The 24079-nt window shown below is 30.0% G+C and overlaps 3 protein-coding genes across 8 annotated transcripts; 1 reads left to right on the plus strand and 2 right to left on the minus strand.

Moving 5' to 3' along the window:
* Positions 1–161: 161 nt before the first annotated feature.
* On the minus strand, positions 162–4671 carry LOC126834232 (NAD-dependent protein deacetylase sirtuin-7). The gene is made up of 7 exons (XM_050566008.1): positions 4123–4671; positions 3101–3198; positions 2751–2966; positions 2501–2672; positions 2198–2434; positions 1776–1896; positions 162–1686 (listed from the first exon to the last, which is right to left on the minus strand). Exons 1-7 carry the CDS (start codon positions 4225–4227, stop codon positions 749–751), a joined length of 1887 nt encoding a protein of 628 aa, XP_050421965.1. The 5' UTR covers positions 4228–4671; the 3' UTR covers positions 162–748.
* Positions 4672–11683: 7012 nt separating this feature from the next.
* Positions 11684–14694, plus strand: LOC126834208 (uncharacterized). The gene is made up of 6 exons (XM_050565974.1): positions 11684–11887; positions 12010–12164; positions 12224–12281; positions 13647–13754; positions 14030–14140; positions 14204–14694. The coding sequence occupies exons 1-6, from the start codon at positions 11845–11847 to the stop codon at positions 14329–14331; spliced, it is 603 nt and encodes a 200-aa protein (XP_050421931.1). The 5' UTR covers positions 11684–11844; the 3' UTR covers positions 14332–14694.
* On the minus strand, positions 14123–23960 carry LOC126834206 (transmembrane protein 94). Of its 6 annotated transcripts, none has more exons than XM_050565971.1 (25): positions 23946–23960; positions 22625–22779; positions 22285–22553; positions 22025–22218; positions 21625–21897; positions 21093–21287; positions 20505–20666; positions 20264–20435; positions 19951–20182; positions 19764–19857; positions 19455–19684; positions 19157–19380; positions 18886–19007; positions 18623–18792; positions 18341–18475; positions 18158–18280; positions 17355–17487; positions 17072–17280; positions 16401–16578; positions 16212–16332; positions 15853–15977; positions 15278–15539; positions 15114–15207; positions 14879–15040; positions 14123–14798 (listed from the first exon to the last, which is right to left on the minus strand). In XM_050565971.1, exons 2-25 carry the CDS (start codon positions 22744–22746, stop codon positions 14726–14728), a joined length of 4074 nt encoding a protein of 1357 aa, XP_050421928.1. In that variant the 5' UTR covers positions 22747–22779; positions 23946–23960; the 3' UTR covers positions 14123–14725. The 6 variants fall into 6 exon arrangements, 5 of the variants coding, with proteins under 5 accessions (XP_050421928.1, XP_050421926.1, XP_050421925.1 ...); XM_050565969.1 differs by lacking the exon at positions 23946–23960 and adding an exon at positions 22923–23046; XM_050565968.1 differs by lacking the exon at positions 23946–23960 and adding an exon at positions 22874–23024.
* Positions 23961–24079: the final 119 nt, after the last annotated feature.

Below are 24079 nucleotides of genomic sequence, written 5' to 3' on the forward strand. Positions count from 1 at the left end.
AGTCTTTAGTAAAATAATTATAATTGATTAGTCAAACAAAATGTATAATGTGTTGTTCCATTATATAATATAAAAAATTGTTTTAATTACAAAATTAAATTGTCAATTTTCATAAAATGTAATAAATAACAGTTTCTATATTGCACATCAGTAAATTATATTTAAAGCCTAAGATTAAAAATTGTAAGTCTATATCTATATTATAATAAAGTGTAGGGAGGAAATAACAACATAAATATTGAAGTAATAGTATAAAAGACACATAAAACCCATAAAGTGGTAGTAAAATAATTTAAAAATATTTAGAACATAGAATGAAATTAATAAATTATACAATGTAAACTTAAAATATAACTTAACTATTAAAATGATGTTCTATTGTTTATAATTTGTATGCTTGGTGAAATGATATAATTTGAATGTATTAAACAATTAGTTGAATATTTTGTTAGACATATACAATAAATGAATTGTAATAAATATGAAATAATAATTCTTGTTACAAAAGAGAAAACATATTTTGTAGGAAACAATAATTCATTAATAGGAATAGTTCCCCTTCACCTATATTAACCCAATTTTGAGTCTCAGATTACGCTTCAAGACCCAAGGCAAAAAATATTTTATTTTTTGAACACGAAAATATTCCCACTATTGAGAAACACATTATAATAATTAATGATTAACAAACCACTGAATTAAATACTGTAAGGTGAAACCAAAAAAAAATCAAAGAAATACTATTCATTTATTTTTTTTTCTTTATTCTTTTTTTATATCCTTTTCCAAACCAACCAGCAGTTACTTTGGTTTTTTCAATAACTTCATCATTTTTATCACCTATTTCATCAGTCTGCATTTCATTCTCATCTTCATTTTCGGACTCTTCATCGCAACATAGACAAGTTGTTATATTATCTTTAAACGTTTCTTCATATCGATGATAAAACAAACATTTTGTTGAGCCATAAACTGGATGACAAAAAGTACAATAACGACTGATCGAGATATCTGTCTTTTTAGAGTCGTCTTTATCTTCTTTAATATCAATACTTTTTTTGTCCGGACTATTAGATTGTTTTTTCTCTAACTGAAGTTTTTCAACAGCTGCTAAGCTTATACACGCTTGATACACAAAGTTCTTATAAAGCTGATCAACAGGAGTTGGAGACAAACCTAATGTTTCCATATTATTTATAAAGAATGGATTCAAATAGGGCACTAATGGATCGACTAATGATAACATGTTTGGGTTATCTAATGAATGTTGTTCGATGCCTTCAATAAAAGGCCGCCAAAAATTACTGATTGATGAAACTAGATCCATGTTTGAACATGAAGGAGAACTTAAAAATTCTTTTTGATCTTCTATAGAAGCAGGGTTTTCTAATTTAACTAAACTATTGAGATCAATAGGTTGAGTGAGGTCATTTGATCCTGAACACAATTTGGCATTGTTTATATAATTACTTATATCTAATTCAAATTTTTCGCATTTTTCTGTGATAGTTGTTTCACTTTTAACATCATCGGTCGGACCAGCCAAAACTGGATGTACAGTTGTATGTTCTTCGGACGATACTAACATTGTTGCATGGTGAAATATAGGGTCTAGACAACGTTGATACTTAGGTATATCCAAATTTAGAATTGACATTACTTTTTCCATGATATCATCGCATTTACCTTTTTAAGATATAATTTTGCCATAAGTTTAATATTATTAAAATATCAAATAAAAACATTTTGTTTTTTTAATTAAAAATTATGCTTACCATTTATTTTTAATGTAGCTTGATCATCCTTTGGGGTCCACTGAAGGTTCACAATATATAATTTTGGTCTCTTTTTTAATGGTCTGTCCATAGACCAAAGCCAAGGATATTTTTTTAGAACCTAAAAATTATTTTAATAGATTATTATGTTTTAGATGTTTAAAAATTATCTAAATTATAATTTGAGGAAAGCAATTTTATAAAGAAATATTGGAAAATTTAACTATTATATTTAGCAACGTAAATATGTAACTACAAGCCTTCTGTATTTATGGTACCAATACGACAAATCCAACTAACTGTAAATTGTACCTATTCAGGTAGGTCTACAAAGAGACCTTCGCTTTTACCCTTTTTTCTTAAAATTGTCTGTATATATTTAGGCACAAACATTCAAAATAAAGAAACAACTTAACACGTACCTTCAAACTAGATCCTAAACATAAAATTACATCAGTTTTTTCAGCGTGTTTACATGCTGTCGACCAATTGATTGGCCATTGAAGTTTACCACGTTCACCAAAATGAACAATAGTATCCTTTAAAGGTTTGTGACAAGCATAACATAATCTTAACGTTTTATGATTAAATCTTGCTGTATGTTCAGTAACATCAAACATTCGTAGATAATGTCGATTTGGCTTACAATTGTTACATACCTAAATAAATAAATAATTTTAAATTTGAATAAAATGTAATGGACATAATCCAATTATCATAAATACTTCAATAAACATGTTGCCATGGACTTCGGATAATGCGGGTCTTGGCAAACCACTTCTCAAATGCAATCCATCACAATTTTGAGAAACAACATGTCTAAGTAGTCCTTCACGGTACAATCTATATAATGCCATGTGAGTTAAAGTTGGTTCAGCTACACTTATATCATGACACCTAAATAAAGTTTTATAATAGGTACTTAAATGATTTAAATAAAATAATTTAACTTAACAAAACTCAAAATTTACATACCCTATATCTTTCCCTTGATCCAATAGGGTCCAAATTCCATTTGATCCTCTATAATCAGGAATTTTAGCAGCAGTACTTATTCCTGCACCTGTATAAACTACTAAATTTGATGCTGATGAAATGGCTTTCGCTAATTCTTCACATTTTGTATCTATAACTTCCACTGGGTCTTCAAACTCTTGTAATCGTTCCTTAACTTTTTTTTTCCTATCCAATCTAGAACGAAAAAAATAATATATTTATTTACAATAACAAAGATATAACCTCTTTCTAATACAATTGTTTTTATAGTAAAAATAAAATTTGTTTAATGCAACAGATATATATGTTTATATGTATAAAAATAGTACCTTTGAGTAATTTTTTGTACTGTATCTTTGCACGTATTAAGTATCTCTTGATCATCGACTGTCCTTTCAGAAAGAGGTTTCTGTATTATTTCTAAAATCTGCAACAAATTAAAAGTTATAATAACATTAATAGTACAATCGTATTTTTGAAACTATATTTTTACTTTAAATTTATAAGTAAATATTAGAAGTGCTTATTTAAAAAAAATGAAATTTGGCATTATGGCAACTCATGAGTTGTATACATATTATTCATGGCCCTTATACTAATTTCTGTCTTTTTATTTTTTACTAATTATTCATATAGTACATAAAACTACATCTAAAATATTTAGCACCCATAAGTTTAGTTTTGTACCCTCCCATATTCATCCATTACAAGTAAAAACGGAATTTTGAAGCTACTCTACGAGTTTTTCAAAATACACTCCTGTGTATTCTCAATTCGATATAAATATAGTGATGATTATTTTAAATATCTTGATGTATAACATTCAGAATTATTAAAACTAACGATGGAATATATATTATTTATCCTAAAATTTCCATTTGTTTTAATTTCTAACGCCTCTCCAAATAAACATAGCTCATGCAAGATGGAGGTGGCCAACATCTATTTTGCAAAGCTAGAATTATGTACTTTTTCAGTATACATCTACGCCTTAAACTGCAAAAAACCATCATACAGAAATGATGATTTTAAAAAACAATAATTTTATCATTTTTGTACATCATTATTCATTATTATTCGAGATAGAAAAAACAAATTAGAAATGAACTATATTGTCAACATTATGGAACTCCATAATTTTTAAGTTTTGTTTACAAAAAATACCAAGGACATATTAATTGTCAATATATATTATAATAAGCATGTTTTGGATATTTATCGATTTGTTGCAGTTTTGTGGCGAGGTGTCGATATTATCCCACTTTCTAAAAGAATAGTGAAATAAACAGGTAATTCTCAAACGGTATCTTTTATTTGAAATAATTGAACTCGATATCAGTTAGATACAAACCTTTTTATTAGATGCATTTCTTTCCTTCTTTATACAAAACGCAATGTTCAACGCAGCTTTCCTTTTCATAAACTTTGGTTTTCCTGCAACTTTGCTGCTATCCATTACATTTAAGTAATATGATGTTGGGCGTATGAACAACTAATGGGAACTTCGTTTTAATAGGCATTGGCCAAGTGCTAACAGCGTTGCCGAACGAGTTGATAATGAACACACCACAGATACATTTCCAGTGGAATAATAAGAAGGCAAGAGTTTAATTGATTAAAATACGAAATACATTTGATACGATATAGTAGTTGGTTAACTAATTTTGGTAATGTAATTACATCATATAAATGTAACTTGACAAATGTTATGAAAATATTTTGTACATATAATCATACCAAAAGATATCGCACAATATCAGTTAAGTGTTAGCGACTAGCGTAAATCGTGATGACGAAAAAGTTAAAACCGACTAAACAAATTATTTTTGTAACACTAGTTATTTAGTTATTAATGAATAGTGCCTATAGTGGTTAATTTTTTATCGGCATAATGCTTGTCTATCGACACAGATGTTTTTATTATTATTATTATTGTTTTTTTTTTTACAATAAAGTTGGTACTGGGTATTAATGAACCTTGGTACAACATACCACCTCGGGGCTCAGAGACAGCAGCTGTTCTCAGACTGGATTTATCAATGATAAAACGAGAAATTTGATTGGATTTTAGATCCGACAGCTGCTGTTGTGGAGGTAAATTACTGTTTCATCCATGAACGAATGCGCACGAAATTGGCGGAAATATTTTCAAATGTTTCTTAAAACGGATTGAAATATTATATGGATAATGATTTAGATGTGATGAGAATTTTGCATGTTACTGTAATTTTAAATCAATAATTATTTAACGGCTAAATACTGAACTATTACAGTCTTAATAAAGCCAAGTCTAGTATAATACTATCATTATTGCACTCCGTCAAGTTTTGTGCTCTTAATATAATATAATATTTTTTAATATTTTGAATTCTTACTCATTTCATTTATTCTTACTTAAATATATATATATATATATATAAAACATGTTTAAAAACATGCTTTTCTAAAAAAAAAGTAAAAAAATTTATTTTACTACAAGAACAGTTTACCAATCAATTGTAGCACATATTTAAAAAAATGTCAATTACTTTGAAAACAACCGAAAATTAACTACAATTTTAAACTTTGTTAAACATTTTTAATTGTTTGACTAAAAAGAAAAGCGTGGGCCCTATTGAATAAAGTCGCCCTCATAAATTTATCAGATAATGTTTTTTATAATTTATTGTAAGTTTTTTTTGGAATTTAAATTCGCTTAACGCGTGTATTTTAAATCATCTAACTTACACGATTGTTCTCGATTTGTCTACCATATCTTAACTTGTCGAAGAAAATTAAATTAAAAACGAAATACTGGTTATAAATAATTCTAAACATACTTCTTTAAACAACATCGTTACCGTTGCTAATTTGTATTATTATATTTTCATTGTCACTTTATAAATTTGTTTTTTGTTAAATATCTTTTTGTGTGAACACATTAATTAGTTTTGTTTAAAACTTGTGAAATTATTGAAACAAAAATGGAACCGGGAAATGAACATTACTATTACTGGGTACGTATAAGTTTTATCATACAAGTTTATTAAGAGTTTAGCACGTCGATGGTAGTTATACACGGGGCAGATGTTACCTGACTGTTGTGGTTCACCGCGGAGGAATCGCCTACGACCGACTAGTTGCGCCGGGCGCTAATTACCAACCGAAGAAGGTTGGGCATCAAAATAAAGTGATCCTATAGAAATCAGCCTTTTACCGGACAACAAACAACAACAGTTATTTTTACAATTTCCATTCTAACATATAATTACGCCGTTGTAGGTAATTTTCGACAACTCTGTGGATCAGACGACTTTGTTTAACGCACTCCTACCGGCAAAACCCATATTGGCAATACCCTATGCGTCGCAGACGGTAAGTACATATGACTTATGACCACATCGGACGTCAGATTTATACTGAAACCGTTTTTCCCGCCTTCGCCGTTGCAGATGGTAATGGACCCTTGGTGGCCAACGTATGTGGTGGAGACACCTAATGTGGTCGACGTGGGAACTCAACCTCCTACCATGATAAATGTTTCCGTCCCGCCACCAACCATCGCCGACCTGAGGAGTCCACCGCCAGGGACAAGTTATCATACGACCCTTTGGCGACCACCGGTATGTCAATTGCTAATTACCTCTCAACTAGTGGTTACTTATGTACCATCCGTAATCTTGGGGGTTGGATTATTTCGTTGTATAAAACGGGATAACACGATTGTCACGAAAAGTTGTTGCACCGAATACTGTTACTACTAGTCGTGACAAAAGTTATCTTTAAAGGGATGACACCACTTTTAATTCCCATTTATGATGTTGTTTTAACAGTAATATTGCTATTATTTTTAAACTAGAACAAATAGTTTTACAGCTGATTTTCATAATATGACATTCGAGAGACGTTTTTTTGTAGTCATAGACTTGTAAAGTAGTTTCTACTTTCTACGCTAGAATTTTTGTTGGTTTCCTCCATTCCAATCTCTCATATTTATATTTTTTGATATCGCAGTAGTTAATTCCTCTAATTAAATTTCACCCCTGCTTTGCAGTTTTCCCATCTTAACGTGTTCTTTCTCAATTTTTTTCATTTAATGTTGCACTCGATCACCAAGACAACGGTATTCAAAATATTTCATATCTACACTTTTATTTGTATGTATTTAATAATAATACAATGATACATAATTGTTTTACATAATTAAAAAATACAAAAACAATAGTTAAGTTCACAGCTAGTAAATATCTGACTAGAGAATAAGTTATTAGTTATAAACAATACAATATATCTGTAACAGCTGTGTAGGTATAAGTGTGTAAGTCGAATTTTAGTTAAAATTGACAAGTACGCTTAGATGTAGTACGAGGCGTCTAGCACACCTTGAATAAATGTCTAACTCGTTGGACCAACAAGAAAACCACGAGAGAGATGTGAGTTATTGGCTAAGTAGAGATTTATGGCAGCTGGTTTAAGTTTAAAATCGCTGAAATCGACTTTTTCACAGTTGTTACAGATATATTAAAGCGTGATTTATTTTTTAAGTTAATTCCTTAAAATTATTTAAACATTTGTTTATTACAATGATGTGTTAAACAAAAAAAAAAAAATTTTTTTTTGTAAATTATAGAAATGTGTTATGCAATTAATTAACATTATTTCAATTGAACACTATGCACTTAAATAACCAACACTATTCTAGTTTATTGATTTACACAAATTAAAATAAATTAATAGTGATTAGCAAGAAGGTAAACATCATAAATGAAAACTATTTGTAAAAGCTAACTATATATAAATAAAAAACAAAGACGTATATTCTTAGTCTTTAAAGAACTGTTTAACTTTTAACAAACAAATTGCAATATAAAATAATCTGTATTTGTTTTAAACTAAAAATACTTTGTTTTATATTAATTTTTATTAGGAAGGTTTAGGTATATATTAGTATATTTTAATTTTCAATAAAGCTCTTAATAAATTCAACTCCCTCCGCCCTCGCAACCAGACAATGTAAAAGCAATTTCATTTTTACAAATTTTTTCACTTTCTAAAAAAAAGTTAAATTTGTTTAAACAATTATCAAATCAGTTCTTATAATAATGTCGCTTTTGATAGTGTAGTCTTAATCGTCCTGTAAAAAGTCTTAATTTTTCAAACAATAAGGTGTTCGAAATCAAACCAATCTATAAACCACGAGGCACAATTTTCTGATATTTTTAAGTATTTTTAACCACCTAAATGACTAGAATACATAGAAAAAAATGTGTATGTTAATTATTCCCTAAACAATTTCCTCAAAATAAGTTGATGCCTAAAAGTTATTGATGTAATAATTAATAATTTTTAGCATGGAACTAAATTTGTAATAATTATCCAATAACCATGATTATTAGTGAGACAGGCCAATGGTCACACTAGGATATTATCCTAACAGCTGTGTAGAAAAATTACCTGTTAAAATTTTTGAGACATGCATCCCTATAATAAATATATACAGGGTGTAAAGTAACACATCATGTGACACATAATTTTGGGTTAGAATTTTATTCTCAATTCAGTGGTGTCCTTAGAATTATTTTATATTAAACGATGTGTGGCATGCCACTTGTTGGTTTTAATCACATGTCGGCCACACAGTGGCCACCCTGTGGACGTCAGGTTAAATATCAATTCAACAAGATTTTTTCTCCTGATTTCAAATATGAAATTGTTTTTTTTTGGTTAGACTATTTTTTAATGAGACGAGTTCTATTTTAAATAGTTTTAAAATTAAAAAAAATGAATACCATTTATCGTACCCATAAAGCATTCTGAATGTCCCATTTGAAGCTCGGTAGAATTTTACATTACATCCTGTATATTGAATCCCTATAGCTTAATGTAATGTATTTAATGTTATAATCATGATAATATAACGTATATATAGGTCTATGAGAATTCTAGTCCGGCGCCATCGTCTAAAAGGTCGATAGGGTTACAGACGGTAGAGGAGGAGAAGGCCGCAACAAAGTCGACTGAAAAATGTGACGCGTCGTCTCAAGCTGAAGATGGGGTGCACCGTATGGGGGATAGGCAGACTCGCTTCTTCCAGAGTATTCTGGAAGACACTAGCATGACCTATACCCCGGCTCTCTATAAATACGTAACAGAGAGGACGACGAGTGCCGATCGGTTGCTCCCATTGGAAGCTTGTTCACCATCGGCAGCGAATACAACAATGGCGGCTGCAACGCAGAAAGAAATAATTCCGCCAACATGCTCACAGCTATAACTTCTACACCGGCGGCTGCTACAAAGAAGTTGTTAACGCCAGCATGTCTAATGAAAGCTACAGTAGAGGCAGCGCAAACTTCTACAATGGCGGCTGCAACGCAGAAAGAAATAATTCCGCCAACATGCACAGCTATAACTTCTACACCGGCGGCTGCTACAAAGAAGTTGTTAACGCCAGCATGTCTAATGAAAGCTACAGTAGAGGCAGCGCAAACTTCTACAATGGCGGCTGCAACGCAGAAAGAAATAATTCCGCCAACATGCACAGCTATAACTTCTACACCGGCGGCTGCTACAAAAGAAGTTGTTAACGCCAGCATGTCTAATGAAAGCTACAGTAGAGGCAGCGCAAACTTCTACAATGGCGGCTGCAACGCAGAAAGAAATAATTCCGCCAACATGCATCACAGCTATAACTTCTACACCGGCGGCTGCTACAAAGAAGAAGTTGTTAACGCCAGCATGTCTAATGAAAGCTACAGTAGAGGCAGCGGAAATTTCTACAATGGCGGCTGCAACGCAGAAAGAAATAATTCCGCCAACATGCATCACAGCTATAACTTCTACACCGGCGGCTGCTATAAAGAAGTTGTTAACGCCAGCATGTCTAATGAAAGCTACAGTAGAGGCAGCGCAAACTTCTACAATGGCGGCTGCAACGCAGAAAGAAATAATTCCGCCAACATGCATCACAGCTATAACTTCTACACCGGCGGCTGCTACAAAGAAGAAGTTGTTAACGCCAGCATGTCTTATGAAAGCTACACCGGTGGCAGCGAATACACCAACGACGGCGGAAATATCGATGATGGTGGCACGAGCTGTTGTTTGTTTTTTTTTTTTTTTTTTTATTTATTTATTTTTTTTTTAATTGAAATATCAGCATAAACTATTTATTTCTACAATTACGGATGTTAAATTTAATTATGTAGCTTAAAATTAATATATACAAACTAGACGGCATTTACAACAATGGCAAGCAACTTAAAATTAATTATATACAGCGATTATAAGGCAAGGCCGGACTCATCAATGAAAAGGAGAACAGATTTAATGATGGGAATGACTGAGGAATTGAGAATGGAATAAATGTCAAAATGGTTGATATTATAGAAGGATAGGGTGGTGAAGAGAGGAGTACGAAGTTGGGACAAAGCAGGACACCATATCAGATGGGGGAAGTCGCAAGGAGATTCATCGTCGTGACGAGGACAGAATGGGGAACCGTTAAGGGAGAGTTTGAAGGCGTGGTAGAAGATTGTGACCGGATCTTAAGCGGGAAAAGGAGATTATTTCTCTCCTAGACAAAGGGAGGAAATAAAACCACGGGAGTTTGCTGGGCGCGGAAGTGATGGTTTTATAAAAATTGGGCGTAATTAGGAGGAGAATTCTTTCATAGTGAGGACCAGGAGACATGCAGGGCCTTGCGTATGGGAGGAATGAAATCGGCCCATTGTATATAGGTGGAGGGATCTGGGGTCAGGAAACAGGCAGCTCTGGCGAGGGAGTCTGCCCTTTCGTTGCCCGAGATGCCAACGTGGCCAGGAATCCATACAAACTCAACAACGGTGTGAGAAAGCGCCATGACTTGCGTTTAACACCACCCAACCCTACGAGAGTACCTATTATTATCACATTCCATTGTGATGTTATTTGATAAAATAATTATTATCTTCGTTTGTATGTATATAAATTATTTCGATGTTCTTGTTATACTATTGTTAAAACGCGTTGTACTTAAATTTAAGTGTTTGTTCATTGTTAAAAAGAATATTTCAAGAAATGTATATTTTGTTTATGTGTCTGTTTAAAATATAAATTCATAAAAAATTAATATTTACATAAATCTATTTGCTTAAACCTTAGTTGTCGGCTTCTGCTCAAAGACCGTTTTAAATGGAAATTAGATATTAGATAATACTAAAATGCCATTAAAAAATGTGGCTACATTTTCTTCAGAGGTGGATTTAAATATTTTCTGCCTCTAGCCAACTTATTATATTAGCCATTCTACAATGGTTTTAAGATTGTAAAAACATATTACCACCTCCAAATGAATTGTCGCAACTTCCTATGTTGCCTGCCTATAAATCAGTCGCCGATTGTCTTGTTTCTTAGATTTAAAATTGCGAGGAAGGATGTTGTTCTATTTTCGGGGAAAGGACATAGAAATAGAGTTTAAAGATGTTTCAATATTTCGACGATTTTTAGACTTTGAAAGGAAACAATAATGAATTGCTTACATAATCAACTATTGAATTAATAAATAAATGATAATGCATAAATTAATAAATGAAAAATGATAGGAAATCATTTTTTTTTGTGATTAAATTGTATGTCTTCGGTTAAAAAGGATTTGGTGTAGCCCCAAAGAGAACATTTTAAAAACTCATCATTATTACAAACCAATAAAATGTTTGTCAAAAGCTAAAGTAGTATGGATATTATTTAGTTCAAACAATCAATCTGTTGGAGGTATTCCATATTACAGTGTACGAAGGACCGATTTGGCTCACATTAGGTAACAATAAACAAATGGCATTTAGTCATTCAAGTTATTCAGATGTATGAATGTCTGTCGTTAGAAACTGCGTTATAATGTTAATCATCATATTTATGTACACCATGTTAACGTTCATCGGTTGTTATCAATTAATTATATATAGTCATCGAGATGTTTTCCTTATCTCGATGTAAATAGTATTATTTTATCTGTTTTAAAACATTTAAAAATTTAAAAAATCTAACATGATAACGGAGCCGATTCGTCTGTGTTTTTTCAAAAATTATTTACTCGTGTAAACAATAACAAATCAATATGTCTAATAATGAGAGCACCTTTAGTTTAAACGTTTATCAAGGTTAAGTATTGATTTTAATATTTTTATCCGTTTAATGTTTACGACTACATAAATAATTAATTTAATACTATGTACTTTGGTTAATAAAGTGTATTGTAAAAAATATCAATTATATTTTACAGGTGGTGGTCACTTTGAATTTTCATCAGAAAAAAACTGGGGTATAGTTGATGATGACTGTACATGCTTTGATTCCATAGATTTTACTCACTTGTCTGACAGTATAGCTAGTGTACCGTTTCATATTAGACATAACATACCACAAGAGTTATTTACAGTGTGTTGAAATAGTTATAATATATTGAATGCATATTGATTCATTTTATTTTAAATTAGGTTGATCAATTAGAAGAATTTGAAGTAGAAGCGTCTCTCGCCAACAGTCGACACACATGTATGTGTATGCAATTACTTCTCAACTATGGCTTATTATGTAGAAAAAAGTATTTTTCATTATATTTTTTTACACCTATCAGGTGATATATAATACAGCCAGTACAGTGGGGACGGAGAGGTTACAGGTCTACAGACTTTATTATAACTGAAAGTGATAAAATCACTTTTAAATAAACGCTTCGATGCGATTCTGTGGATAGTATGTTCAAACCAGTTATAGCGGTTTAGAAGATATCGTGGGACCAGCAATAATGTACTTAAAATTTAGTCTTGTGCAGGGTGGATGCGATAAGAGTTGATCGTCTGTCCATAAAAATGTACTTTCATAGTTACCCATATATCGTAATTAATAATATAATACAAATATTTTCATTACTTGTTGACTGTTGATTCACTCGCACATAGCAACCTAGAAACTGACTACGGCCAAAGTGTAAATTTACCCTATTTTTGGGGTTTTTCCTTAATAAAAAAAAAATTTGACTACAGATTTTTGAGAAAATTGTATATGTTATAGTTCCATTTTAGATCTACCTTCGGTCTAATTTTCAGATCTAAATCTCTAAAGCTTGTAAAATTGAAATAAAGAAATTTTTTTTATTCCTTTTAAGGGAAAGGGTTTATGATATTTTTTTGGTTTGTTAATGTTTATCGATAGTACTATGTTTGAAGAACAATTCATATAAATTTGGAACATTTTCGACTATTTTAAAAAAAGTTATAGAGCATCGTAATTTTAAGTTGAAAAATTTGTAAATTTTTTAGGTGTTATTCCGATTTTGATGAGGAAAGGGTGATTTTTTTTAATTTTTGGCCTGAGAAAGTACCTTCCAGGTATGATTTCTGATCTATAGAGTTGCTACACGAAGAAATCGGTTCAGCGGTTTACGAGATATCGTGGGTCCAGACACAAAAATAAAATAACTCAAAATTATCTTATAACACGTGTTTGTTCTTATTGTGTATTTAATAATAAATAATAAAAATGTATGTTTTTTAATAAATAATATTTATTTATCAATTTACTAGAATGAGGTTGTTCATACTAAAAAAAATGTTTTCATACATAATATTACTAGTCACTAACTTTTCAAAACAGCCATTTTTTAAAATTATTTTTAATTTGTAAAAAATTGTATACAATTTTGTTATAATTATGATAAAAGCAGTATAAATTTAAAAAACAGACATCACTAGTTTTAACAAGCTAGCTTAGATACTTATGCAAATTGTCAACATTTTTTAACTCTTAGCTATTAATTTTCTTTTAATATTTGCCAAACCAAATATGAAATACATTTTAATTCCTTTACACCGATTTCACTATTAATCTACTGAACATTATGTGTATTGATTATTACAGTTCAATGCAATTCAAAATCAAAAGATAAATTTATTCTCGATAAGGAAAAAAGTCTCGAGCCAGAAACAAAAAAGCTATTATCTGTTTTGACAGATTTCTCTCTTGAAGGTTAGTAAATATTAAATAATGTAATTTTATTCTTAAGCATCTTAATTATTTCACACCTAACCTATCCTAATGCGAATCACTGACTAATATGACTTAATAAATAGCTTTGGTCTCAAATACTTACCAATTAATTTTTACAAAAAAGAAATATTGGCTTGAATTATACTATATCTAAATGATATTAGTATTATATTATTAATTATTATGTTTTATGTTGTACATACAATTTCCTTAAGCATTTTTTGAACACCAATAAATGTAAATTATTTTTTCAGATAAACATAATTATTTAGTTAATGAAAATGAAGCGCATGGACTAGAAGCAATTTTAGGAAATACAAAACCTTTACTTAGTCAATTGAAAGATGAACATTTTGCAAATTCAAGTACTGTATAATATAAATAAAATAATATATAAACATGTTCTAAATATAAATTTATCTATTCAGACGTCAACGAACGAGGCAATGAAGTAGTGGAAAGTACAACAGAAAATAGTGAGGCTGAAAAAGAAATATCTCAATCCACCAGTTCTGGTCATTGGCTCAATTCAATGCTAGAATTTGATGATGAATAATTTTTTATTTTACCGTAAAATAAAAAAATATTACTATTTTTATGTATAGACATGTTTTACAAATTAGGACTTTTAAATTTACAAATTCATTTTTTATTACTTCTTAAATTATAATCACTGACTAACGACATTTAATTTTAAACTTATAATTTGGTAGACAATAAATTAATGTTAAGTTTAAAAGCCAAGCCGACAAGCATTGACTTCTTAATAGCCATGTAAAATTGTACAAAGAAAACACACTTTAGAGTTAAGTCTACACTTCTTTACTACCTAATATTATTACTAAATATCACATTATTTGTATGACAATCATTTTGTGTTTATGTGATAAAACTCTACTATCTTATTTAATCTAACAAAGGAACCAATTACTAATTTGTATTCATTAATTTTAGAATGGAGAATTCATACCGAGTTTGGTACCGAAATCTAATCTGGCTCGTTTATGGTACCGCACATTTGCTCTACAATAAAAAGAAACCATATTATAATATTACTAGGGTTTGCAAAAAAATCGCTCATATTATGTTAAAATAATATATACCTTATTTCGTGCCAATGAACCATCTCGTTAATAATGAAAACCATAAACAGAGACACAAATGCAAAAATCAAAGTTAGTATTGGAAGCATGGCCACAGTAACTTCATTTCCATCATTATAAAAATATTCATAATGAACAGTGTACATACATTGGACAAAGACTCTGTAAACCAATTTATTATAAAATAGACACTCAATATTTCAGGATTACTTGTGTGTAGAAATAGGATACTCACATGGATAAAGTAGTAAAAACATATAGTTTATTTAAATGAATGGTTTTCTTCCAGAGTAAATAATCTCGATGAACAAAACTTAAGGACACAATTACTATAAAAATTAGAAATATTATTTAATTAAAAATGACACAGAAACACATTATGTTATCATTACTACTCACTATAATGCATTACAAGGAACATCAACATAAGTCTTTGCACACTAACAAGAGTTGGTTCGTATGTTGACCAACCGCCCCATTCTGTTAATTTTGCTTCTGGATATACATACCAACATTTTTGAACTTCAGCTGTTGAGTTAACATTTTTAGGAACGAAAACTAAATCACATGCTTCATTAAGCGACCATATGAAAATCAGTATCATACCGATTACGACAGGCAAGAATTTCAAACCATAAAACCACATTACATAATAGGAGAGCTAAAAAGTAAAATTAGTATTAGTATTCAAAAGTAATACATTTTCCTTTCACCAAATATTAACAAGTGTCGTTAAACTTCAAATTAACCTATGAAAACATAATAGCAAAATGCCTGTTTCACCAAAAGTGTGTACAAGGGTTCACTCTAATATTAAAAAACCCACCAAAAAAGGGTTGAAATAAATGCGGTTTAGTCCTGCAAGCGATTTTTTTGTAAGAAATCGAAGATAATTTTATAGTAAACGAGACAAACCTAGTTAGTGGTTAATCTAATGAAAGCTAGTTAAAAAAAATAGCTTCCAATAAACTTACTTCTGTAGATATTGAACACTGATTTTTTCCTGATGGTTTGTGCATTACTTCATGATCTGTGGGCCCTCCAACTAAGGAGACAGCTAAAAGTGGAATTATAATGCAGGTCAACCATAAAACTTGACCTAAAATAATAAATATGTTTAAATTTAAATCAATAATATTATTGTATAGGTAGCATTGGATTAGAAAAATATACATATAAATAACTAAATGTTGTAAAATATTTATAAAGTATAATATAATATGGTATGCAGTTTTTCATTCATATCACATTTTAATGTTACACCCCATTCATTATAAAAAAATGGGAAAATTTATAGGAATGATATAAAAATACAAAAAACTCAAATACAAACCAACAGACAAAATAGGTGGTAAGACAAGAGCAATGGCAATTAATTGAAGAAAACTAAGTGAAACCATGCAACTAGTCCAAAATTGTACACAGTTCCAAACTCGTTGCATTAAACATCTTGCCTATGAAATAAAATAAAATATGTTAAATGGGATACAGAAAAATTTTAAAATTTATTTTTTCTATTTACTTCCATAATAAGATGGTAAACTGGTAATGGGTCTTGTCGATTAAGTGATAGACAACAAGGAAGTGAATTTAACAGCTCGGAAAGACCCACTGGTGATATTGGAGCATCTATTGGATTTGGTTGATGCATGATGCTAATTCGTTGACATACTTGTGGATAAATTGGTTCAATAGCCACACTAAACATTATTTAAATGTATGTATGTTACATTCTTAGTGATTAAGCGACAATGGTTAAACAGCAGTTTTTATTTTTAAGCTAAATAATACAAGACGTAATGTACTGGTATTAATTATGTACCATGTACAAACTTATTTATAATTTATGCTAAAATCATTAAAAATTGCAGTTTTTCACATAGAAATACAAACTAAAAAAATTTTTAAAATTGTGTCGCAATTGATACATTGTATATGTTTTAAAGAATCCAAATTTGTTTTTTTCAAAACTCAATACAGATTATTTTTAAAAACTTTCTGTTCGAGGGAGAAACATATGTTTTATACGAAAATAGAGCCTGTATGCGTTAGAGAATTTGAAAAAAAAATTAAATATCAAAATAGATCCCTCTTTTCTGTTATAATATATATATATATAGTGAAAAATTGTCAATATAATGCACTTTAATAAATGCTAGTGTAGAGGCCTCTTAAGTAAAATTTGATCATTACCTTGCATCAGCTTGCATAAATATACCAATATTTTCAGCATTAGGAGATGATCCTAACACGCATACTACTTCCCCGTACTGTTGCATAATTGATATCATTTCTTTAGTGGCTTCTGGAGTACAATCAGTAAAAAGTGAAACTAGAAGTGGAACGTTGTCAATACACTCTAAATGAGGCCGAATATTTTCAATTCCTCGAGGAAGTTTTGCCTATTGATAAAAAAAATACTTTTACATAAAGTGTCAAAATTGTTGATACTGCTTGTACGCTAATGCATTCATACTCTGTTGTACATATCAAAATTAACTGGAACGCTTTGATCTGTACTATCAGACATACAACTCAACGAATGCCATTCTTCTTGATTTTTTTCTGCGTCGACTAAGTTACTACCATTGTCATTTACTAGTGTATCCCTATACAGACTTGTCATTAGATAAATTATATAATTAAACAACATTTTATCTGTCACTTATACATGTGCATAATATTACTTTTACTGTTAACTCTTTATCCAGACTTTGATTTGGAAATATTTTACTACAATTGGGGTATTCCACTTTGGTTTTATTCTCAACTATCAAAAGTCGGGCACCCTAGTCGTCAACCTTGATCTGTCACCCATATAAGCTGTTTTCAAGCCCATCCATCCATCTTATTTCTGTCTTTCTCCAATTACTTTCTTTCTATATTTATTTTAATTACCGCCTTTACTGCTTCGCTTTTTCACAACATCATCCCTCATAACACGCTCAAACCATCTCATCTTTCCTACAACTGGACTACATCTGTTCCTTTTACAAAATATGTATTTCTTATTTTGTTGGTTGTCCATCCTAGTTACTCATTCCATGCGTGCAACTTCAAAATTCTCTTGGCCACTACATTTAACAAAGCCACCATTCTTATATCCTAAATTTACAAACCTATCAATCTCTTCTTCTATAACCATAACATGTCTAACTGGTACTTTGGGTATCATAGCAGTTTTAGTTTAGAAAGATAAAGAAAAAATTTAAATTAATTTAATTAACTAATGTGACATAAGTAAGTGACATCTTATTACATAAGTAAGTGAAATGTTACTTTTGAACAAGCATTGGTTTTGTTATTTTCTCTCCATCGTGTTCGATAGTAACTTGAGCATAATCCATGTTTAAAGCTGTTGGCGCCGACATACTAATTGCGCGAGATGTATTCAACGCATTACTATAAACAAATACATCAAATGTGTTATCTTTAATGACTTCAACCGAATAAATAATTTACCAATTTATGTTCAGAGGAGGAAAATATTCAACCGATATATTGTGTTCCTGTTCAGCTAATTTTTTCCTAGACTGACTGGTTGATGTTAGTGGTATCAAAAAGCTAGTTTCATCATCACAGGTAGCTGCACCCTCACTCGATTCAAATACAAAACACAAACACTCAAAAATACGTGCTAACAATGTTAATCAAATGATATCCTTAGTCAGAAATCAACTACATTATTAGTTATAAAATTAAACCAAAACACAGTTCAAAACAAAAATCAAAGAAAATTAATACCTAGGATCCAGACGTGTTCTGGTTTGAGTATCTCCAAATAACGAGATATGACAATTCCATCCACTTTCCAAACCCATTTTTTCAGAAAAAACTCTTGATCTCAGTTCGTTTTCTTTACTAAAATGGACAAAACGTATACACGCTTTTTCTAGAAGCTCAATCAATTGAACCTAAACCAAGAATAATCATACTCCTTACCATGTATATACATTATACACACATAACATTAATTACCATACTAAAAAAAATTATTTTTAAATTACCATATCATATTGTGGCTGATACTGCATTGTCACCATTCCTAAAAATATCTGATTGCATTGCGTTTCAAAACAGCTATTTACATCTTTAGAGTTATACTCAAAGTCGCCGAATATCAATGAATCTGTAATATACAAATCATGGAACCATAGTTGAAATTATGTTTTTTAACATTTAAATCAACCACTAACATCTGCATACATTATTTTCTTTTGTTTAAAATTACAGGTTTAGTTAAAATAATCTATTAAAGATATGGAAAACTTGTTTTACCAGACGAATGAAATTGTGGACGTCTTTTAGAATTTGTTGTTGATGTCCACGGATGTGGTGTTGGACTACGACTAAGTTTTGAGAATAACTGATGACAATCGGCAGGCAATTCCAAGTATGTTTCTGAAAAACTTTTATCAGGAGGTAGTGGTAGTGGACGGTACGAAAATGCTGTGCAATAAGCTGTTAAACTTGTCCTTTGATAGAAGTCTAATACTTTTTTTCTAAAAATTGGTGTTGTTTTAATTTAAACACATTTTAATAATAATAAATTTAAAAAAAGTTAAAATGAATTTACCGAACAGATTGAGATATAGGATTAAGATCACGGCCATCCCAATAGTCTATGCAAGCATCTAATATTATGTCTGCAGTACCTTGACTAAATAGTTGTAATCCTGTAGTACATTTAGCAATACTACGTTCTCTTAGTCCTACACAGACCATGTGAGGGAATGGGAACTTTAATTTAGTAGTAACAGGCAATGATCTAGCAAATTTAATATCTCTCCGAGCAACTTCTGCTTGCTAAGTTGTAAAATAAAAAATAAACCAAATTGACATTAAAAAAAAATAATTTTATTTAATGCAGTCCATTATTACTTACGACATGTCTGTAAGTTGATAGTTGTAGCTGAAGTTCAAATATATTATCAGCGGATTCTGAAAATCCAATTTGTCGAGCCAATTCACATAGGCATCTAAAAGAAACATATAAAAGAGCAACAATTAAATAAAAAAATATATAAAAAGTTCATTGAATTCAAATTTAAGGTCATAGAAAATTGTTATACCTCCGATTAGTAACAGGAACTAGCACTTCACTGTATAAAGCTTGACAAGAGACGTGTGCACAAAATTGAGCATAATGGGCATGAGTTGATGGATTACATGTATTCAAAAGAACTGCAAGACCTAAAGGTTTTAAGGAAGCTAAATGAGTTGACCAACTAGCATCATCAAACTGCAGTCTCCATGCTGAACCACGATCGTGTGTTAAATCAAGAACTTCAACTGCACAGTTTTCTATTAAAACATATATTTAGTTCTATCAATACATATATTTTTTAATTATAAAAAATAAAATTATTTTTATTGAAAACATACCAGAATGTAGCATAGTACTGTCATAACTCTTACGCTGACTTTCACAATTAGCTGGATCAATGAAGCTTGTTTGTTTATTAATGGTTTTAGAAGAGTTTTGTAAAAAAAATATTTTTTCAGCTGTTGGGTTGGGCCAAGACAGAATACCTTTTTTATCCACACAGCACAAAGCCTTGATATGAAATATAAAACAATTCTTTAACTAAAACCCTTTCTTAAGTCTTAGACAAGTAGATATTACCGTTGTTGATCCCAGAACATGCAGCAAGTTAGTAGAACGAAGTAAGAAATTGGCATTTCCCAGTACACCAGAGTAAAAATTAGTCCATAAACTCTTTAAAGAGAATTCTAAGGAGTTATTTTTGACTTCAGTTTCAGTTTCATCGAAAATATCTTTGTTTTTCTAATAAATTAAAATATTTATGTATTGAAATAATTCATATATTAAATTAGTTGTACAAGGTAATAATATATACGTAACACCGTTTTATTTCGAAAAAATATGATTAATATTATAAATACCTCAATCTAAAATTTACATAGAATATTTGAAATAAAGAACTTAAGTTTGGATATGAAAACGGTTAGAATAAAGATAAATATATAACATGTTTGTCTTGGCGGGCAAGTGGTAAATAAATGTAAGGTATTTATAAAATATTTAGATTTAATTTCACAAAAGAATAATATAATTTAAGAAGGTTTAATACACACAATTTTATGTATAAATAGAAATAAAATAAAATAAAACTTATTTGTTAAAATAAAATACTTTTATAATAGTCTTTATACATAATCTATTACAATAACACTATAAAAAATTAATTACTTGAACTATAGTAGACGACTGCAACAATGCATTTCCGTAACAGGTCATTAACATCCATGCAATGGGTAACATCAGCGGTAAAAGTGGAATAATAATCGAAATTGGTAATACAATAAACATTGATACCCAAGAACCCGGTTGTAGCCAAAGTGTAATGTAAGACCAACGCCACCACACGATAATTATAGAAGAACCCTGCATGAAAACATTAACAAATCAAGAATATTATATCATAATTATAAATATTATTGGCATATGCTGCCGAGAAAATGATGTAATAAGAAGTATGAAAAAAGGCACTCCAGAGAATATAGGCTTTAACGAGGGTAATGATTTTTATCCTATAATTAATCTAATATTGAAAACACCTTTTGATGCGATATTTAGATTATAGTCACATTAACTATAAACTAGCAATAGTTGAGTTATTCAACTTTCTCATTAATTCTGTTGTCTATCCTCTGCAGATCATTACCTCTTGTTATCTAATATTAAACCAACTGCATAATTATTATTATAAAAATATAATTACCAAAAAAGAGGCAGCAGCAAATTTTTGTATAAATATTATTTGTAGCAAGTACAAACATTTAGTGTAAAAACTGGGTGGCCGATTTTGAGCTAAATCCAAAGCAATTTTTAAATTGAGTAAATAAGGAGTTTCATTCAATATGTAAGGAACATTCTTTAAAGGTTTACGAGATATGATGGATGGAACTGTAGTTTTATTAGGCAAAGAAGTAGGCAAATCTGGATTAAAAATTTCCCAACGTGATAGTTCTGCAGGTGCCCACTTATCTTTTTCCTAATAAAAACAAATACAAGTTAAATAAGAAATATAATTAATGTAGACAATTTATGATTTTTAAGCTTAAAATCATATTTAAATTAGTAAGTGCTTAGAATTGTGATAATTAGTAATATTAACTAACACTAAGTCTAGTAACATGGCAAGGCGAAGTCTGTCCCGGTTTTAAAAGCACAATATCTCCTTTAACCAATAAAGCCCAAGGTAAATTCACCAACGATCCATCACGCTGAGTCCATTGTAAAGTAACTGATGGAGAATAAGGCATACACAAATGTGGATAATTATCTTTTTTCCAATGGCATTTATCTTTAACACCTAAAGAGTTTTAAACATTAATATTATTTGAGCGGTAAATAAATTCTAAAAGAATGTAACCCTTACTGTTTAGCTTTTTCATTGTATGATCAAGTTTAATAAACATTTCTTCGTATCTTAATTTGTTATCCCATAAAACAGCTATGATGTTTATGAATAATAACAGAAGTAACAATAAGCCATCGTCAAACAAATACCACAGTTCGTCTGATAATAAACTGACAAGAATTAATAAAAATGAACACATAAAAGTCACTGAAGCAGTTATCCAACAGATACTTGTAAATTGACTAGAATGATGAAGTGAATCACGAATCCATAGTTTATCTTTTCCACTTAAAAAAGAAAATATCACAAAATTAAACAGGAAAAATAATATGAATTAACATACAAAATATTAAATTACTTAAGCTTTTGTTGTTGCTTAATGTTATTTCTAAGCGATAGTATTTCATTATACAAAATATGTAAAGCATCTTTAGTAGTTAATCCTCGATTTGTATGTTCTTTTGTATCCATTTTGTGCATATCACTAATATTGTATTATGTTAATCATGCCCCCTAAAACATTTACAATAAATATGTAATGTCCCACATTTAATATTAGGTATATACTTATTGTAATTTACACATATTATGATAAGTTATATATTACATTATTGATATAATTTAGTTGATTGCTACTTGATAGAAAATAAACATACTTAATTTAAGTTAATAATAATCATACATGTTATTTCAATTTATAATAACTGCAAAAAAATCACAAAATAAACCCTTTCAACAAAATTTTAAATCGAGATTCGAGTTACTTTTAAATAATTTATCATTCCGCATTCGATTCATTTAACTGTTATCATGGTAAAATAACAAGGTGATAGGTATGTTTAGTTAGATAATAAATTATTATGACATTTTACAATACAACTCATGACAATATGAAATATAAATAGATATGATCACAACAGCTTTGTGATACTCATTCCCCTCTACACCCCATTATCGTTCCCTGGTTCGCCGCAAATTGAATTACATTAAAATTTAGACGAAAAGACATTTGTAATGCGCTAACTTGACCAATTTAATGTTATGTAACAATTTTATTTTAAATAGTACATAACTAAGAAACTAAAACAACTTTATACATTCCTCATTAGTGGGGGTTGTCCTCCATACATTTCACTTTGTCTAAATCTCAGATGTTCCTTCTGCGCTCATACTTCATTACAAGTTACAACCACAGAATAAATTAAATCCCACGCTATACTTTGAGCTTCCTGTCAGTTGATATTTGTTCACTTTTTCTCCTTTTAATCACGGTTGTAGCCATACTTTTAACGGACCATGTCTATCATTTTGTAATTTTAAATAATATTGTACAAATAGTATATCCAATGGGTCCTTTACTTATTTTTTTTTTCGAACTATTATACTTGTTGGCAATATAATATAAATCCACTGTACCTACTCGGTGTATTTTTAGAAAAAAACCTTTTTTTTTCAGAAATTAAAACTAGCTAGATTCATAAATCGTACTACCATTTTTGTGCCTTGTTAGTATTAGCTGACATTCAGACAATGTCTTTTATTTAACAAATGGCCAATTAACCTTGGCATTTAAAAATGTTTTTACCAACAGAGCTACAGAACACACTAGGCATACCACAGGCAACACATTTAACAAAATTATACATTAATAATTCAGGTTGATAAAATTTAAATGTTACCATTATAGTTTCAAAGGTTGTTTTCCTATTGAAAAATACCTATTTAGAAATAACACGGCATATTGAATAACAACATACGAATTAATCAAAAAGAAAACTATGGAATTATTATCCGAAATCTATATTACACATAT

Source organism: Adelges cooleyi, unplaced genomic scaffold (genome assembly GCF_023614345.1).
Source record: "Adelges cooleyi isolate 19-005CV unplaced genomic scaffold, UGA_ACOO_1.1 ACOO_flye_CR_arks_rails_tigmint_CR_PRNA_21, whole genome shotgun sequence".
Classification (NCBI taxonomy): domain Eukaryota; kingdom Metazoa; phylum Arthropoda; class Insecta; order Hemiptera; family Adelgidae; genus Adelges; species Adelges cooleyi.

Bases quoted from the DNA above. Each gene is read 5' to 3' on its own strand.
- LOC126834206 (XM_050565971.1), bottom strand. From the start codon at position 22,746: ATGCACAAAATGGATACAAAAGAACATACAAATCGAGGATTAACTACT. The intron at 17,488-18,157 runs GTAACATTTCAC...AAGTCTGTATAG, and splicing joins AAACCAATGCTTGTTCAAAA to GGATACACTAGTAAATGACA. The intron at 15,540-15,852 runs GTAAGTTTATTG...TTTACTTTTTAG, and splicing joins AGTGTTCAATATCTACAGAA to CTCTCCTATTATGTAATGTG.
- LOC126834232 (XM_050566008.1), bottom strand. From the start codon at position 4,227: ATGGATAGCAGCAAAGTTGCAGGAAAACCAAAGTTTATGAAAAGGAAA. The intron at 2,673-2,750 runs GTATGTAAATTT...AACTTTATTTAG, and splicing joins GATCAAGGGAAAGATATAGG to GTGTCATGATATAAGTGTAG. The intron at 1,897-2,197 runs GTACGTGTTAAG...AATAATTTTTAG, and splicing joins GTTTAGGATCTAGTTTGAAG to GTTCTAAAAAAATATCCTTG.
- LOC126834208 (XM_050565974.1), top strand. From the start codon at position 11,845: ATGTCTAATAATGAGAGCACCTTTAGTTTAAACGTTTATCAAG. The intron at 12,282-13,646 runs GTATGTGTATGC...TGATTATTACAG, and splicing joins CGCCAACAGTCGACACACAT to TTCAATGCAATTCAAAATCA. The intron at 14,141-14,203 runs GTACTGTATAAT...TTATCTATTCAG, and splicing joins TGAACATTTTGCAAATTCAA to ACGTCAACGAACGAGGCAAT.